The sequence below is a fragment of the Gracilinanus agilis genome, chromosome 5, assembly GCF_016433145.1.
Source record: "Gracilinanus agilis isolate LMUSP501 chromosome 5, AgileGrace, whole genome shotgun sequence".
Classification (NCBI taxonomy): Eukaryota; Metazoa; Chordata; class Mammalia; order Didelphimorphia; family Didelphidae; genus Gracilinanus; species Gracilinanus agilis.
This window is the reverse complement of record NC_058134.1, coordinates 130,679,401-130,699,666: the sequence shown is the minus strand read 5'-3', so window position 1 is coordinate 130,699,666 and position 20,266 is coordinate 130,679,401. Positions and strand designations below refer to the sequence as shown.

At 33.1% G+C, this 20,266-nt stretch overlaps 1 protein-coding gene across 15 annotated transcripts in view; it reads right to left on the bottom strand.

The window, feature by feature from the left end:
* The window catches only part of CADPS2 (calcium dependent secretion activator 2), a 694,484-nt gene that overhangs the window by 385,761 nt on the left and 288,457 nt on the right, over positions 1–20,266 (bottom strand). For all 15 annotated transcript variants that reach the window (XM_044678498.1, XM_044678502.1, XM_044678507.1 and 12 more), the window contains exon 4: positions 8,677–8,757. In XM_044678498.1, the coding sequence (XP_044534433.1) occupies positions 8,677–8,757 (81 nt within the window). The remainder of the gene's footprint in view (positions 1–8,676; positions 8,758–20,266) is intronic.

Here is a 20,266-nt window from a genome sequence, read left to right as displayed (position 1 = left end):
AGCTAGTCCTACTCTACCCATCCCTTATCACCTCCATATTCCACTCGCAAAAGATGTTTTTCCAAACCTTTTCATCCCTCCTCAAGCCTTTCATGGCTAATCCTCTTCCTCCTCTACCAGCTGATATTCTAGTCTCACATCTAATAGGAAAAAAAAAGGCCATTTACCAGGAAGTTCCTCTTATTCCTGCTCCCTTATCTCTCATCACACAGATGCTTTCTGCCACTTTTGCATCCTTCATCCCTAGTTCACAGGATAAAATGGTCTTATTTCTTATAAAGGCTAACCCCTCTACTTGTTCAAGTGAGCCCAATCCATCCCACATCCTCCAACATATTGTCTCCTCTGTAATCCCCACTTTCTCATTCATTTTCAATCTCTTCATGTCTGCTGGCTTATTTCCTACTGCATACAAGCATACCCATATTTCCCCATCCTCACAAAACAGTAACTTGAACCTTCCATCCATGCTAACTTATTTTTCTTCTGCCTTTGAAGCTAAACTTCTTGAATATATTGTCTTCATTAAGTGCCTCCTCATTTCCTCATTCTCATCTAAATCTCTTACAACTAGGCTTCTGACATTGGCATTCCACCAAAATTGCTCTCTCCAAAGTTATTAATGATCTCTTAGTTGCCAAATCTAATGACCTTTTCTCAATTCTCATTCTTTTGACTTCTCTGAAGTCTTTGAGGCTCTCTTTTCTCTAGGTTTTCAGGATACTGCTCTCTCTAGCTTACAACTTCAAACAACAGGTATCCCTCAGGTTTTGACCAAGATAAAGGATTTTGGAAGATAGTAACTGATTAACACAATGAAAAATCAAAATTCCAAAGGACTAATAATAAAACATGCTATTTACATCCAATTAGAGGACTGATGGACTAAGAGTTCAGAAGTTCTATGAATCCTTTTTTGTAATATTTTGAAGATATAAGGAAAAAGAAAAGAAGCAGAACATAGATTCGGGTAAAATTGGAAGAAAAATAGATTAAGTTGTTAACAGGCAAAATGGATTTTACAAATAGAACTATTTACAAACATAGTAGGAGTGGGAGAAATAGACTTCAGTTGAACTTCACTTTCATCTGAACTGGTCACAAGATAGCAGAATACATGAAGAGTTTGTGTATGAATACTTTCCACTAAAAAGAAATACAGATGGAATAGAAAGTAGGAGAAAGGGGCATAAAAGGAAGGGTAGATTCAAAGGATGAGTCAGAAGAATAACAAATCATAAATAAAAGCTAAGATGGCAACTGAATAGATTTTCTTTTCCACAGGGAATAACAAAACAAGGGAAAAGAAATATAAAGAAGAAAAGTTAAGAGGATAGGATGTAGGGAAATAATCAATTAATTATCATAGCCGAATATGAATAGGATGGACTTACTTATAAAAAGAAAAGGTTTGCAGAATAAAATAGAAAAATCCCACAATATGCTACTTATATGAAATATATTTAAAACATAAAGATTAAGATAAGGGGTTGGAGTAAAATCTATTATGCCTCAGCTAAACATAAAAGAATTAAAAGTAGCCATTATTATAGAGAGCAAAGAATAAAGTTAACTTTATTAAGATTAAGAGGGAAACTACATTTTGCTGAATGGCAACATAGACAATAAACTGATTTCAATACTTAAATGTATTTTCGTATACAGAAGACACTCCATTTCTTGATTTCATGAATTTTATTTGGTAGATCCTCATGCCTGCAATTCTTTCTCTCTTCATCTCTAACTCTTAACTTTCTTTAAGTTCCATATGAAATCCCACAATCAATAGAAAGTCTCTCCAAAGCCCCCTTAATTCTCCCTCTGTTTCAATTTAACCCGAATATAACTTGTTTGTACTTAGTTGTTTGTGTATTATCTCCACCATTATACTCTAAAGACTTTGAGAAGAGGGACTATTTTGGGCCTTTCTTTTTTTACCCAACACTGAACACAATTCCTGGAACAAAGAAGGTAATTAATAAATATTTATTGATTTTTTTAAAAGTATTTATGTTTAAAAGGTATGTATATATGTACATATAGATAGACATGCACACTTATGTACATAATAAAAATACATATAAATATATGGATGTATGTATATACATACAAACCCAAATTATATAATTTTGAAAATTTTAATAAATAAAAATTATATTAATTTAAAGAAAGACTAAGGTGGGAAACTTTAATTTATTCCTATCTTCCTTCAATAAGCTTAAGAAACAGCAAGAAAGTAGTTAAAAGTCTGAATAGAACATTTGAAAATTTAGAAATGATAGTTCTGACAATTATTGAATGGAACTATATAAGGGAATATATCTATATGTATATGCATACATATATATCTCAGTTGTTCAGAAATTAATCATAAGTATTAACTGAAAATAATATTAAACTTTGACTAGAGACACATATAATCCTAAAGAATTGGTTAATAAAGAATAAATCATGAAGAAAATAAACAATCTCATTAAAAACAATCACAAGAATGAGAGAATATATCCATACATTTGGGTTGTAGTTGAAGAGGTCTTTAAAAGGTGAGAATTTATATCTTTAAACACCTTTTGAACATTAGATAAATAATTAGATCAATGAATTGAGAATTAAGTAAAAACAAAAATTTAAGTTAAAAAAAGATTAAATTAATAAATAAGTCAAGGAATATTTTAAAACCATAGAATAAATAAAATATTATATATTTTTGTTGAAAAGAAGAAAGAGGAAAATCAAATAACCAGTTTCAAAAATAAAAAAGGAAAATTCATAAAACATGTGGAAGAAGTAAAAGACAATATCAGGAACTATTTAGCTCATCTATGCTAATGAAACTAACAAATTAAATATATGAATACATTAAAAAATACAAAATACTGAAATAAATAGAAGAAATAGGGAATTTAAACAATTTCATCTAAGAAGAAAATAACTGGATAAACCATAAACTTTCCAAGAGAAAAAATCCACAAATAGATTTATGAACAAATTCAACCAAATATTCAAAGAAAAACTTAATTCCTTTATTATATGAACCATCTGCAAAAATAACAAGAGGAGGGAGCCTACCAAATACTTCCTTTGATATAGCTATGATCTTGATATTGTAAAGGTGAAAAATTAATTGTTGGACAATGATTTTATGAAATTATGTGGCCACCAATATTTAATATATCTTGAGTTAGAAATGTATTTACACAATAGAGGGGAAACAAGCAAAAGTAGAAAACTGTGAAAAGGTTAGAGAAAATACCTATACTAGTCTTTAGCCAGGAGGGCCAGTGATAAGTAACCACCACCGTCTCCTCCAAGATGGAAACTTGTCTCTCCAGAAACTAGGAAAGGAGTCAGTCCTTTTCACTCTCCCAATGAAGTAGTCCAGGAGTCAGAATCTAAGTTGAAGCTGAGCTCCAAGCCCATGTTCTAAGCTCCTTTGAAGACTACCTTCTCAGATATCAGACTATCTCTTCAGACTATCTTCTCAAAGACAATCTGCCTCTAGACTAATGATTTTGTGGCTTTTATGGCAGATCCTTGTCCCTTTCCCTCTTCACAGGGGCCAATCACAGTTTCCAAATTGTCCATCTCTGCCCAAGGGGACAGAGTCTGTGGGATGAACTCCTCACTTTCTGAAGCTTACTTTCTCAACTTTTGAAGGTTAAATTCTCAATTAAGGGTATGAATTTTCTAAAATTCATCTTCTGGAGTGGTGAGTACTCATCCTGGCTGATTGAGTTTCTGAAGGTGTGAATTCACTAAGTGGTTTACGTGGTACATGTCTACTTTCACAGCATGATGAACATGGAAATATGTATCTATATAATACATTTACATTCCATAGCATATTACCTGCTATGGTGGGGGCAGGGGAGAGGTTGGGAAGGAGGGACAGGACTTGGATTGAAAAATGTCATAAAATTAAATGAAATTAAATAATTAAAATTAAGTAATTAAATTAAATTTAAAAAATTAAAAATTATGTGCTGTATAAAAATAAATTGTATATAAAGAAAGAAAGTGATAGTAAAATCAAAAGGCAAGGTTAGTATTCATAAGGAATAGGATAATATGCAATAATAAAAGATTTTAATCAGATGAAGGAATTTTGGAGTTCCTGAATATAGAAGTGAAACAATTATGGGTATTATCAAGATCACAAAGTATGACTACTTGTGTATATGGCTGAGGTACAGTGGAAGAGTAGCTCATGAGAAAAGGCTTTCATAGTCAAATAAGTGTGGGAAACAGAATCAGTCCATTACAAAGAAGGAAACTGGAGTGAAGATCACAGTTAAAAACCATACTTAGTGGCAGACTGGCAACTACACTGTCCAGTGACAAGGCTAATGCTTCATCTTATTCCTTTTGCCATTACTTACACTAGTCTAACAACCAATTACCCATTTTCATTTCCTGGTTAGTAAAATTCTGGCTCATTATAATATTATCACTCTCAAAAATCACACACTTAAAATTTAACTTTTTCTAACCTTTCTAAAAAGATAGCTAGGTAGAGGATAGGGTGAGAGTCCTGGAGTCAGGAAGATTCATCTTTCTGCGTTAAAATATGGTCTTAGATTTGTGTGACCCTGGCCATGTCACTTAATCTTGTTTGCCTCAATTTTCTCATCTGTAAAATGAGCTGCAGAAGGAAAATGCAAACCACTCCAGTATCTTTGTCAAGAAAACTTCAAATGGGGTCACAAACATTCAGACATGACTGAGACTGAATAACAACAAAACACACTTTGTAAAACAAGAATTCACAAGACATATATGATTATCTGGGTCAGAGGTATTCATCAAAATATTCAAAATTACTAGGGGCCAGAAAAAGGTAAGATATCCAACACTCAAAGATTTTAGTTTTAGTTCCACAACCACAAATACCCAATTTTCTTAAAGTTTTCACCTCCAAGAAATAAATTCTTTCAATTCAGTAAGGAAAACCTCACTAAATTGAGGTCTGCCCTCTAGCAAGTTGTTAATTACTTAAAAGACAAGGCATAACTCTTGTCACTACATCAACTCTGAATAATTCATGCTTATGACAAAACAACTATGGGTAAGATGATTCAGAATTCATTCAAATTATATTTCACTTTGAGAGGTGTAATATGATCTTTTGAGTAATAGATTTACCTTCCTAATTATATTTTGCTAAGTGCAGTATTAAAATTCCATTTGCACGTTCATCTAAGGGAAAGTCAGTTGTAAATTTCAAAATATTCACCATGGATAATCTAAAAAACTAAAGGTATGTAACTTAAATAGATTATTTCTATATGAAAGTTAGTACATAATTTATTTACAGAAAACTAAGAGATGACCACATAAAGAAAAAAGAAGAAATTATTTCTTTAATGCAAGCCTAGTATACCTAGGAGAACTCTGATCCAAATCAGAAAGGAAAATTTGTTGATACAATAAGCAAGCATTTAAGAAGCTCTTGCTGTCTACCAGAAGCTGTGCTAACCAAGAAGGGAAACAACCTCTATTTTCAAGGACTTACTTTAAAAATATATATATTTAATAAAATTATATACTTATTGATGACCACTATCAACAAAATATTTAACTAAATAAATGCATAAGAAGATGATGTACAAACCCATAAACTCCACTTTTTTACAATTTGTTTAAAATTTGTATATTATATATGTATGCTAATATAAACATTCTCTGCTTTTGATTTCCTTTGGATTTATTTTTCATGGATACTTTTTTGTCTTGATTTGGTTGCTGTTATTTTAAAAAATATTATCATGATATATATTATTCTCATTCTTTTTTCCTTCTCTTTTTTTCCCTTTAAAGATTTCCTTATTTCTTTTGTATTTTCAATACAAAAAAATGTGAAGAAAGTTGGCCTAGCAGTAGCAAATCTCAAACTGTATTATAAAGCAGTAATCATCAAAACAGTCTGATACTGTCTAAGAAATAGAATTATAATTCATTGGAATAGATTAGATATATAATATGCAGGGATAAATGACCTTAGCAACCTAATGTTTGATAAAACCAAAGACACCAGCTTTTGGTATAAGAACTCACTTTCTAGCATAAACTGTTATGAGAATTAGAAAACAGTATGGCAGACACTAGGTATAGACCAATATCTCACATCTTATACCAAGATATGGTCAAAACGAACATATGATTTATACATGAAGAGTCATACAATAACTAGATTAGAGGAACACATAATAGTTTACCTGGCAGATCTTTGGATAAAGGAAACATTTATGACCAAAAAACACTATGAATAATTTTGATTATATTAACAAACAAAACTAATGTAACTAAGATTAAGTGGGAAACAACCAAAAACTAGGAAAACATTTTTATAACAAATTTATCTGATAAAGTTCTAATTTCTTAAATTTATAGAGAATTAAGTCAAATTTATAAATTTATAAGAATACAAGCCATTTCTCAACTGTCAAATGGTTAAAAGATATGAACAAGCATTTTTAGATGAAGAAACAAAAGCCATCAATAATCATATGAAAAAATGTTCTAAATCACTCTTGATTAGGGAAATGCAAATTAAAATAAAGTTGAGGCACCACTTCTCTCCTATCAGATTAGACAATTTGGCAGTAAGAGAAAGTGATAAATGTTGGAGGGGATGTAGCAAATTGGGACACTAATGTATTGTTGGTGGAATTGTGAAGTGATCTAACCATTATGTTAGGCAAATTGGAACTATGTCCAGAGGGCTATAAAACTCTACATACCCTTTGATTCTGTAATACCACCACTAGGTCTGTATCCAAAAGAGACCATAAGAAGTGGAAATAATCTACTTGTACAAAAATATTTACAGCAGCTCATTTTGTAGTGGCAAAGAGTTAGAAATTGAGGGGATGTTAATCAGTTGGGGAATGGTTGAACTAATTGTGGTATATATTGGTAATGGAATACTATTATGCTATAAGAAAAAATAAGAAAAATTATTTCAGGAAAAGGAATTCAGGAAACATCTGCATGAACTGATGAAGTAGAACCAGGAGAACAATGTACACAGTGACAGCAATCTTGTACTATGATCAACTGTGAAAACTTGGCTACTTCTCAGCAATGCACTGATCTGGGACAATTCTGAAGAACTTATGAAGGGGAATGCTATCTACCTCCAAAGAAAAAACTGTGGGAGTCAGATGGATGTGGATCAAATCATATTATATTTCACATCAGTCTTTTATTTTGGGGTTTGGAATTTGTCTGAGTGTCTTTTACAATGATGACCAATATGGAAGTGTGTTTTGCATGAAAATAAAAAAAAAAGTTTAAAAAAGAAATAGGTACTGTTTTGGGTTTTTTTTGCACATTATAGTTGTTGTTGAGTAATTTCTGCAGAGTCCACCTCATTGTGACCCCATTTGGGTTTTCTTGGAAAGGACACTAGAATGGTTTCCCATTTTGTACATAGCAAGAGTTACAATAAATACCTGACTTTTCATCTATCCCCTGGCTAACTAAATAACTGCACTTGATAAAAAAAAGACTTGAGTGGGAGAAGAGTATAGCTATAGTGAGAGTAATTGCCTCAGAATGTTGTAAAAGATTAAAGAATTGTAGATTACTGTGGAAAAATAAACTTAAAAGTAATAAGGCATAGGTATAGATGGAAAAACAGAAGAAATCACTGATATACTAAGATCAATATATCATTGATAAAGGAATATTGGAATTCCTTATAATGTAAGTGGATAATTTATGGGCAAGAAGGGGATAATAATCTCTGTGAGCAGCTGAGTACAGGAACAGATCATGAGAGTAAAATAGACTGAGAAAAATTTAAGTTAGTTTATTTTGAAGGAAAAGCATATAGCATAAAGGAAGGAGCTAAAATGAAGAGAGAGAGATGGTGAGCCATGAATTGAACTCAGTGATAAAGTAGTGAAAATGTTCCAAGCCTGTCAGTACATACAGGCTGCTAGGATCCAAAATGACTGATAAATGTGGAAAGAATAAACCTCAGTGAATGAGAGTTTGATAATGATGGAGATAAAATGGAATAGCAATGAGGAAGAAGGAATAGTTTGAATCCCTAATTGGGATCATCAAGAATAAGAAGGCATAAGAGAAGATGCAATTAGTACTAGAAAGGATGACCAGGGTTGCAATGTCATTCTTGGCAAGGCAAATTTTAGTGAGTTCCAGAAAGTGGAAAGAACAAGAGGAGAGCACACTGAAAGGAAGAACATCTGGAATAGGACATTAGTGGGGTAAAGTTGAGTTGGATAGGAATTAGATACTGAAAAGGAGATGTTAGGGAGAAGGGATTATGCATCAGTAGTTTATTATCACTAAGATAGGAAGAGAAAGGAGGAGTAGGCATCTGCTATGCACTGGGGATTGCATGCAAGCAGAGTCTGTATAGGAGGAGCTCTTCTAATGAAGACAAATTATATTAAAAGGTTCTAAGTCTTACATTGGCCCTGGTCAAAACTCAACCCTTCTGCCTAGACTTGTGACAGGCAGGCAATACAGCTCTGACTAAAGGCTTGGCTCAGGAAGGAGTTGTTACTGTGAAGGAGGTAGTGCTGTTCTCCCTTGGAGGTTTCCACAGGATTTCTTAGCAGGACAATGTTGCTTTATCCCAAGGATATTATAAAAAATAAAACATAAAAATCTCCATTTTCATACATGCCAAAGCTAATAAATTACCTTTGCCATCTTTTCTGCCACTTGTAGACGTCCATCAAGTTCTCTTCTGATCTGGGCTGCTTGTTCATCTGCATTGTCCAGCTTATGGGGGGAAAATACATATAGTGAATAGATTAGGTATATAAACATCTATATATATATAGTTAGGTACAATACTTGGCATGCAAAATTTGGAGTCACAGTTCACATCTTTGTGCTGCTACTTACTAGCTGTTTGATTTTCATTTAAATCATATGGACCACCTTTATATTTCTGTATAATGAGAGGGTTGGATTAATTGATATCTAGAGATTCTTCTAGGTCTAAATTTATGATCCCATGAACAATATATGTTCATTCTATTGCCTTGGGAATATAGCCAATATCTATATGATTGAAAAATATTTTAAAAATTAATAATTTAAAATTTTTTATATTTATAAAATATTTCTTTAAATATCAACAATAGGCTATCAGCTAACTACTTATTTAAAAGATATTATCATGGTTTTTTAAACATATGTTTAGCCAAATGATTTCCTACTCAGCTTAAAATTTTTATTTTGTATACAGTAAATTATCCCAGAGGATTAGATATCCTCTACAATGATGTCTCTAAATGATATTACTTTGACCAGCACTTTGGATTCCGAAATTTTTGAAAATTCAAGGCTATCAGCAAGGGGATTTGGGTCAGGATTGTGGTGGGTCTATTTGAGGGCTCTTTTCAAAATTAAAGTTTGTTGAGTTCTGGGTTTGAGTGGCTCTGGGCACTCTCTAGGCTCCAATGACCTCTTCACTAACACATCTACAAAATTTCTACTGTGTTATAGTGGAAAGAGCAGTGAATTTGGGTTTAGGGGACCTGGACTAAAAATGACCTATTTGACCTGCTATCTGCATGATCTTGGACAGATTATTTAATAATCTCTTGGCTTCTGAATCTTCCATAAAGTTCAAGGTCTATAAAGGCAACTTCTATTTCTATGGCATTATCCTATGATCCCTTAGAGGACTTTTTTTGCCTGAGTGGTCATAGCCTGATATAGATCCCTCAGAGCAAATGATGGCTAGAGTAGATTTCTATAGTTGTTTTCAAATCCTTAGGTTCCAGAAGTTCTGGGGTTCAATAACCCAGATGAGAGATCCTAGAAGTATCAACATTGGTTATCAAGTCTCTAGGTAACCTGAAAAAAACATGACCCTGGAAAAAACATGACACAGACTACTGATTGTACAGATTCATATTCTCCCATTAGGAAATACTTAAATTGTTATTCAGAGCATTCATTCCATTCTTCTACCTATAAGAATAGCTGGGAAGGGTTTCAGAAATGAGATTTTAAAAATTACAGCTGTTAAATTAATCTTCCTAAAGTTCAGACCTGACTATGTCATTTCCCTTTCAAAATAGTCCACTGGCTCCCTATCACCTCCAGGATAAAAACCAAAATCTTTTATTTAGCATTCAGAGTTCTTTACAGAATGGTTTTATTCTGGAAAAAAGAAAATCCATCTTGAGACTTTGTATTTCATGCCTGAAATATTCTCATTCTACATCTTCCTGCTTCCTTTGCTTAACTTCCAGTCAAAATTCCATCCCCTTTCCAAAAACATTTTTTATTTCTTTTAATGATGGGATCTTCCCCTCTATTGATATCTCACTTTTCCTGTTTAAATCTTTTCCTCTATTTTATTTACTATGAGTTCCTTGAAAGTAATGACTATTTTTGCCTTTGTGTCCGTAGTGATCAGTAGTGTGCCTGTACATAGTAAGTACTAAATAAAAGTATAGACTGAATGACAGGAAAAACAAACAACTTTTCATATACATTCTTGGTGCTTCTGATTCTGGCTGTCAGGAAATTCTTTTATTATATTGAATCCCTTCATTGTGTGCTATAATCCATTTTCTTCTTATACTGCATAAGGATGAAATAGACGGCAGCAGCATCTTTTAAATAGCATTGATTGATTTGGAAAGTTATTAAATCATCCCTATACTTCTCATATTAGCTAAATAATTCCATTCCTTTAACATATTTTGACAACCTGTTTTGATAACTAAATATTTCTATTTTCCCTCCATTTAATAATCTCCATGGCACTCTTCTGAACCTTCCATGGTCTGGTAATATGTGTGTATGTATATATTGCCTTATTTTCCATCTTAGAATCAATATTATACATTGGTTCTAAGGTACAAGAGGGTAAGATCTAGACAACTGGGGCCAAGTGACTTGCCCAGGGATATACACAGCTAGGAAATATGTGATTCCAGTTTTGAACCCAGGACCTCCTGTCTTTAAGTCTGGCTCTCAATACCCTGAAAAATGTAGCTGCTTCCATCTGGTTATATTTGAATCACATGAATTGGCAATACTATTTTATAAGAAGACTATTGATTACATAAACCTAAAATTTAAGTTAGTACGAAAGCTCTCCATTTTCAAAAACATAACTGTTTAGCCATGCTACATTAAAAAGAAGGTAGTAGGTGGCTATATGTAATAGTATAATATATATGTAACAATTTAGCCCCATGACACCTCTTGATATCTTTTTTACTAAAAGTGGAAAATAGTTTTATTGAATATAAAATTTTATTGATTATAATACAAACAAATACCTTGGGGAATACCTGTGTGGTATAACAAATGAGAACTGAACTTGCTGAGTCAAAAAAATCTGAGCTGAATTTGGTCCCAGTCACTTACTTGCTGTCTGAACCTGGGAGACTTATTTAACCTTTGCCTCTTCAAGTTTCCTCATCTGTCAAATGGAGATAATAATAGCACATACCACCCAAGATGGTTATGAGGGTAAATAAAAGGAGTTAATATTTACAAAGAACTTTGCAAATTTTAAAACACTACATAGATGCTAACTATTATCATCATCATTATCTTTATCATTACAATGAATTCTCTGTTATAGTTGAAATCACTTATAAAAGAAAACAGTTTCACTTTATTTTGTCTAAAAAAAGAATGACATTAACTTCCATTTTCAAAAGACAATATCTTCATGTAGAAAAGTGTGTAACTAATAATGGCTTAGAAAGTATGCATGAAAGGATTTCACATTCTTAAGAAAAAAGTAAAATATATTTGAGAGGAAGTGAAAAGCTCTCTGCAAAACAATAATGCCTTAAGGCCATGACTTTAATGATTATGTGTACAATTAATAATATTGAACATCTTAAACTTTTTGCCTAAAAACTGATAAATATTTATTTTTCAAGTAGGATAAAAAGGACATTTTCAGTTAATAAAACGAGTTTTTCCAAGGCTCTACAGAGAAACACAACACTTAACATTGCTTAAATATTTATAAGTTCAGAATAACAGCTTGTACTTAAACTTAAGTAGAATAATTTGAATTCAATTTGGGGGTTTAAGAGAGTTTTCTTTTGCTGGAAAGGTTGCTACTATTTCCTAAAGTATTAATGCAATAACTAATATCGCCTGAAAAACATAGTTAAAGAGCAAAGAACATTGGCATATTAAAATGCCTTCTAGTCTTTGCTTCATCAAAATGATTTTCTCAACGATTAAAATAGTTACTAACTTTTATCAGATTGGCAAAGATGCCAAAAATGGAACTTGGAACTTTAAAGCCCAAAGGGCTTTAAAAGACTGCCTGCCCTTTGATCCAGCCACTGTTGGGTTTGCACCCCAAAGAGATAATAGCAAAAAAGACTTGTACAAAAATATTTATAGCCGTGCCCTTTTTGGTAGCAAAAAAATGGAAAACAAGGGGATGCCCTTCAATTGGGGAATGGCTGAAGAAATTGTGGTATATGCTGGCGATGGAATATTATTGTGCTGAAAGGAATAAAGAGATGGAGGAATTCCATGTGAACTGGAATGACCAGGATTTGATGCAGAGTGAAAGGAGCAGAACCAGGAGAACATTGTGCACAGAGACTGATACACTATGGTACAATAGAATGTGATAGACTTTTCTTCTAGCAGCAATGCAATGACCCAGGACAATCCAGAAGAACTTATGAGAAGGAACACTATCCACATCCAGAGAAAGAACTGTGGGAACAGGAACACTGAAGAAAAACATACGATCAATCACATGGTTCGTGGGGATATGATTGGGATTTTGATGTTAAAAGATCACTCTAGTGCATATACAAATATCATGGAAATAGGTTTTGAAATGATACATGTATAACCCAGTGGAACTGCTTGTCAGCTCCAGGAGGGGCGAGGGAAGGAAGGTTTGGAGTCATGAATCATGTAACCATGGAAAAATATTCTAAATTTAAAAAATAATAAAAATTTAAAAACCTAGTGTCCCAATGGATGTAGAAGCAAATTATATCTTATATGTAAGGGGTAATTAAAAATACAAAAGGTATTCTAAGTAACAAAGAATGTAGTTTGCAAAAAAAATTAGTAGTAGCTTTTGATTTCTTCCCCTGAAAACTACCTATTCATATCCTTTGGCCAATTATCAATTGGAGGGAGGCTCTTGTCATAAATTTGGCTAAGTTCCCATTATATTTAAGAAATGAGACTTTTATCAGGGAAACTTGCTATAAAATGTATTTCTCAGTTTCTTGCTTTCCTTCTAATCTTGGCTGCATTGGTTTTGTTTGCATACGATGACCAATTTTGAGTGCAAAAGGTTGATAATGAATCATGATTCTGATGTCTTAGCAAAGAGACAATGGAATAGAGGTTGAGAATGAGACTACATTTTTCAGAAACAGGGAATGTGTGCATTTGTCTTTGCTTGGCTATACTTATTTCAATGTTGTATAAGAGGTCTTTTATTTTCTTTGGAGAAAGTTAAGGAGGGGTATAAGGATGTGATAGTGGGTTTTTCTAAAAAGAGAAGAAAATGAAGGAAAAGCATCATTGAAACATTTTTTGAATATGCATAACAGATCGGATGTTATTTCAGTAGGAGGCACAGACAGAACAGTGTTCATCAATCACAACATTATTTAAAATATTAATAAAAACATAGGCATCTGTAACAGAAATCCATAGAGTTATATTGTAGCCACTTATACTAATCTTTTTATAAGGAAATATTCAAACATTTGATTGTCAAGTTCCTAATAATAAAAAATAATTTTTGAAATTACTAACCTCATTGGTTATAGGTATTTTGATGGATTTATAATTTCTTGAAGATGAGAATTGCATGCACCAACACAAACTGCAATCATCCATGTCATCCTGTGGGATTCTTGTCTAAGCCTTTGTGGAAATCCTACACAGGGCATCCCACTTAATGTATTGTATGTTTTTCTTCATATTACTTGTAAGCTCAAATAACATTGGAATACATATGAATTGCCCACACAGGATTACATATTTAGAGCTGAAATGTGTCATGAAGGTCATATAATCCAATGCCTTTCATTTTATACTTGAAGACAATAAGGATTAGTGAGTTGTCTAAGACCATACAAGTAATAAGTGACAGGGTGAAGACATGAACTCAAGTTCTTTCATTCCAAATGCAGGATTCTTTCATACTACAGAGAACTTCTTCCGCCTAGAGTCAAGTATCCCTTGCTCATGCTATGGGACAAAAAGGGTTTTGTTTTGGTTTCTGGTCATATATCTCTAATGCATCTTTAGCTCAGTTTCTCTTACACAGTTCTTAGTTTGTAATGTGCTATATAGCCTATTCACACTCGCCTTGTGCCTCTCCATTGCCCTTTGGTTGACCTCATGATTAATTCTTTGATGACTGGGTTATTTCAAGACTATTCAGAATCTCAAAAGAATATTTTTGTTAAAAATGGTGGGCCCTTACAGCAAGGATAAGTTTGAGAAGATTGAAAAGACTGTACCATTTTCCCTTTTTTTTTCTTTAAGAAAACAATTTTATTTCAAGGAGGGATATTTTAATTTATGGTATTTGTATTCTCAGCACTAGCAAAAAGTTTGTCACATGGAACGCGATTGATTATTTGAAAGACAATTCAACTCACTATCATATTTTTAATCAATTCTTTGGTCAAGTAATTGTCCACTGGCAGTCTCTGCCCAAGATACAAGCACTGATAGACCAGGCTTAAGGGTTGCCCATATAGCTACATATCAGAACACGAATTTTAGGCAATTTTCATATACTTTGCTTGTTTGTCTTTCTTAGTTGGGGAGCTAGGAAAGCTTTGTTGAGTGATTATGGATCTCATTAAAGCGGAAATATTTTATGTTTGACCAATTAACAAAATTAAGAATTTCCAAAGATCTTTTCTAAAAATCTTTAGTGATTTTTTCTCTCTCATCAATTTATTGTCCTCCATCCAGTAAAAAAAAATGCACTTAATATGACATTTGTCAGTTGTGTTTATCAGAAAGGTTTCTGTAAGTTTCTTTTCTCCCAACACTGTGTTTTCAATGTGATACTGCTGATAACCTCATGGGTAGAATTTTACAAATGAGTTTGCATATTAAATTGGTGTGGTCCTTGATCATTCCAGTTTTCTGTTAGGCAAGAAAATCAAGTACTTGCTGGCTGAGGCAGTGCAAAATAGCAGCCAAAAAAGGATTATATTATGGTAGGCTGCATTCAGGGACACATAACATCCAAAACAAAGGAAGTAAGTACCCTTTTGTAATTTTCTCTGGCTGGAACACATATGGAGTGTCGTGTGTTTAGTTTGGGTTATTACACTGTAGGAAGAACATAAGCTGGAGTGTATCCAAAAGAGAGTGACCAGGATAGGAGGATGCTGGAGATTTGCGGTAAGATTTAAAGAAATAAAGGGCTAAAGATGTTAAGTCTAAAGGAGGAATTCTTGGGAGGAAGGAAAGAGGGCACGTGTTAGCAGTCATGTATTTTAAAAATTGCCAGATGCAAGAAAGACTAGGTATGTCCTGTTTGACCCTAGAGAACAGGAACAAGAGCAATTGATAGAGGCTGCAGAGAAGCAGTTTTCAGCTAGATATAAGGAAAGACTTCCTATCCACGAGAGCTTTCCAAAAGTTGAATGGGCTGACTCAGGAGATACTGGATTCATTTTAGAAGGGAAAAAATAACTGTATGGCCAATTTGTCATACTGTAAAAGGGACTCTTGGTTTAGGTATAGATTAGATTAGTTGTGTTCTAAAATCTCTTCTAACTCAGATTCTTTGATTCTGTAAGTAAAATAGTAAGCAAATCTATATTATGTTATGTCTTCAAGGAAACTGGAAACATTATGCCAGTTGGAACTTTTTTGTGGTTTCTTAAGAATTTTCTAAGAATGACCATCTCCTGATTCCACAATTTCTTGACATACTTTGGCAATATAGCATTAAGCTTGGAGTAAAAGAAAACTTGAGCTTGAGTCCTACCTCAGACACTTAATTAACTTTGTAATCTTAAAAAGGCAACTAAATATCTCTCAGTCTCAATTTCCTCATATGTAAGATGAAGATTAAAAAAATAGCTCCTATGTCATAAGGCTGTCATGGGGAGTAAATAAAAATATATAAAGTTGTTTGAAAATATCAAAGCATGATCTAAATATTGCCTGTTACTATTAGTTTATTTGGAGCAGACATCTGCTGACCTCATGAAGTTAAAACAGATTGCCTTTTTGAGTATGTTTTTGCTATTGTTCAGTTGTTTAAGTCATTCCCGACTCTTCGTGACCTCCACTGGGGTTTCTTGGAAGAGATGTAGGAGTGGTTTACTATTTCTTTCACCATTTGAAAAATTAATACTAGCCAGACACTAATATGGCCATTTTTCAAACTACTGATATTAATTATAGGTCAGTCATTTTTATATGTAATGTTCCAGAGCTAAGAAAGAGGATATAAGATAAAATTCAAACAAAATTGTCCCTTGGTCACAGTCTAATGTAGGAGACAACTTTGAAGCAACTTGGAAGAAATGAGATACATACAAGATAAATAGGAAATAATCAAAAGAATGAAAGAACTGGTAATTAGGGGAACTGGGAAAGCATTCTTACAGAAGATGGAATTTATTGGAAATGCAAAGCAAGCTAGGGAATCAAGAGGTCAGAGATGAGGAGGAAAGAATTCCAGACATGCCAGTCATACTACATAAACATATGTAGATTCTTCGTAAAATAAGTTCTTGTGCAATTGTAAACATCCATTATTCCCATTGAAGGCAAAAGGTCAAATAAGAATGATCTTTAAACATCAATATATGTGTTTAATAACAGAAGGGGCAGTAACAAGTGTCTAAACAAGTTACTAACAAAGTATTCTGTGTATCAGATATGTGTAAAGCAGTAGAAAGACCACTGGATTTTAAGTCAGAAGATTTTACCCATATTCCCAGTTAAAAGAATTAGAAGTAATAGGCAAAAAAAAAAAAAAAAAAAGTTTAAAGAAGGAAATCTAGGCTTAATGAAATAAAAAAAACTTTCTAACAATATAACCTTTCATTTTTGCATTGCAAATTGCATCCAATTGCTTTGGATGATTTGTGGATACCCCTTCAGTGGAGGTCTTTAAGAAAAAGCACAAAGGTCACTTCTCAGGCATCTTTGGAGGAAGAAGAATTGTCAGGAATGGATTGAAACAGATAGATACTGCAATCCTTTTGAGCTCTATAATTCTATATGCTTATTTTGCCTCTTCACTCTGTATGACATTGGATTAAGTAATTTCTCTTCCCTGGCTCTCAGTTTCCTCACTTTTAAAGAATGGAGGTGTGCTAAGTCACCCATAAGATCAAACCCAACTCTATATCTATGATCTTATAGTCTCATTTCTAATTTTGTCTTTGCTAATTTGCTATTTGAATAATCTTGTTTAAATAACTTCACCTCTCTAGACCAAAATTTCCTCATAAGTAAAAAGAAAAAAAGAAATTCTGGCCTAAATAGTCTATGAGGTCCCTTTTCATATCAATGGTTTGATGGATCAGATTTTATTGCATTTATTTTATGAACTCTGAAGAAGGGAAGAGACTCTGGTGGTCAGCTGATTTTGCATAGGAAGCCAAAGTTATATGCATTACATCAACTGTTCATCAAAATATTATAAACATTATTACAGTTTCATTCTTCAGCTATACCTTACAACATGCTATGTACAGAAGTCATAAGTGAAAGTATATTAGAAAGTAATTAATGTCAGAGAAGAGGTTATGGCAATCTGAAAAATCAGGCATCCTTAGGTAGTTTAAAACTCAGGTGGTCTCAGTATCTCATATTTCTTATAAACTTACGTTTTTTTCAAAGTAATTAATCTATCTTTATCATTGAATTATTTTACATATGAATACTTATAACACAAATATTTAACCTATTCTTCTTCACTGCATATTGTGTATTATTGTGATCCTTAGTTCTAAGTCCTTTTGAGTATTTTCTATACCGCAGACACATTTTTAGTGCAATATAGCTTAGTACGGTCAATGAATAAAACATGGGAATGACTGTCCTTAATTTATAAAATACTGTTTTAAGAGAAATATAATAGTTCTAAGCAAGATATTTGCAGAGAAAGCCTAAAAGAATTAAAGAGACAGTATCTTGTGCGTTTCCCTCTTTTGAAAAACCCATTTATTCATCATCCAAGATCTACCAATTGTTTAAACTAAGTTGTCTAAAGGATAAGTAATTCAAATTATCTCTCATCTTTGGACTCTCCATTACAACAACTCTAATTCAGTCAAACTACACTCTTTTCCTGGATTACCTCAGAATAATTTAACTGGCCTTTGACTTTCTTCCCTCTCCATTTCATTTTATATTCTCTAAGACTGTTTATGTAATCTTCTTAAGGCAATGACCTGGTCAACTAGTTCCCTGTTCAGAAACTTTCAGTGGATCCTAATTGCCTACTGAAGAATTATGAACACTTCATTCACCATGATGTTAAAAAGATTCCAAAATCTGTTGCCAACTTAAATTTCAAGCCTTAACTCCATACCATTTCCATGTACAAATTCAATCTTTCTGCCAAATTGTACTACCAAGCACCATTGATCTTATTCTTTCACTATTCCTTTGCTTACCATTCCCATGCTCCCCACCAAGACATTCTCCATATTTTGAAATATCTATGCTCCTCTCCTTTAAGTACTGACTCAGGTGACACCTTTTCAATAAAGCTTCTTCCAGGTTCCAAAATGAAATTTTTCTCTCTATTCTCAAATTTTCCACACACATTTGTGGAAAACTTGGGGCTTTTTTGGCAGTAGAATAATTAGAAATCTCAAAGTTGTGAGCTGCCAAGGAACCAAACCTTCTCTAGTGCCACATACTTCTTGCCAGATATGATTTTAAAGAGAAATATCTAGTCAACTCTCATATGAAGAACAAGCATTCAAACTCCTAGTTTAGTTATCCCTTTGAGGTTATGATGGGAAAGACAGATAAGCATCCTATATTCAACCCCCCCCACCTTTCCCAACATAAAAAAGGATGCATAGGGCAGTGAAGAATATGTTTTTATAGATTATCATTTTAATTTCATCCAAATATATTATCCAGAGATCTAGAAAGCAAATGATCTTAGAAAACTGCCTTTGTGAACACTATATTGTACTGGGTATTTTAAATCACCAAATCAATGATCCTCTTTCTTAGGCTAACTATTCAATAAGAGTTTCCAAGTGAAACATTATTGACCTGTTTGTTTACTCATTGTACATTTTAAAAGGTTATAGATTGCAGACATGTTAAAAAAGAAATCAGGAAAACAAGAAATCCCAGAAAGTCATCATGTGACTGTATAACTGTTACTTTTCCTGCTTGTTAATGTGAGGGATGTGCTTAGTTTCATTCATGTGCAATCTCTTAACTGATAACTAGAGTTGTCCTAAATCCCTAATCCCTAAACATTTATTTCTAGGCTAAGACCAATTATCAGTAATGACTGCTTATTCTCTGAAATTTTGCCACTACTTTAGCAAATTTACTTTTTGTTGGACTACATGAAAACTATAGAAACTACATGAAAACTATAGAAACTTACTCAATATTTTGTTTCTTAACTTAAGGTGTTTGGTTAAAATAATTAAACTGTACTCCAAGTCAGAATGAAGAAGAGATCTAACATTTTTACCTCATACTGTGCCAATTAAGTCTCTTCATTTTCTAAGTTGGATTTCTTGTGTCATGTTTTCAGAATTCTAGAACTACCTGAGGCAATAATCTCATTTTATTAAAAAATTTTACACACCTCAAACACTGAAGATGGAAATTCTTTTTAATTTCCTGATAAGAAATGACATTCCGAGTCAGACAAATCATCCACTTCACCAAATTACTGTCTCTAGCAGTGGCACCAAATCACATTTTTTTTTAAAAACATGCTACTTTCCCTATATGATGGTGTCCTCAAAAACTTCAAGATGCATTCTTAATACACATATCCCTATGCATCAGCTATTACCTATTAATTTATAAATTCTCTCAAAATTTTTGTACTTTAAGATGCAGCAGTAACTAGTTAAAAAAGCATTGGGAGGACTTCCGGTTAAGATGGCGGCAGAATAAGGAGCAGCTGCTCGATCTCTCCTGACCGAACCACACAGGACCCCTCAAGGGGAAATAAAAACGAGTCCAGAGGAACGAAGGAACCCCACAACAGGGCGCAGCATTGAAGGTACGCAGAATCGGGGCATTTCCACACTTTAAAGGGGTGAAACAG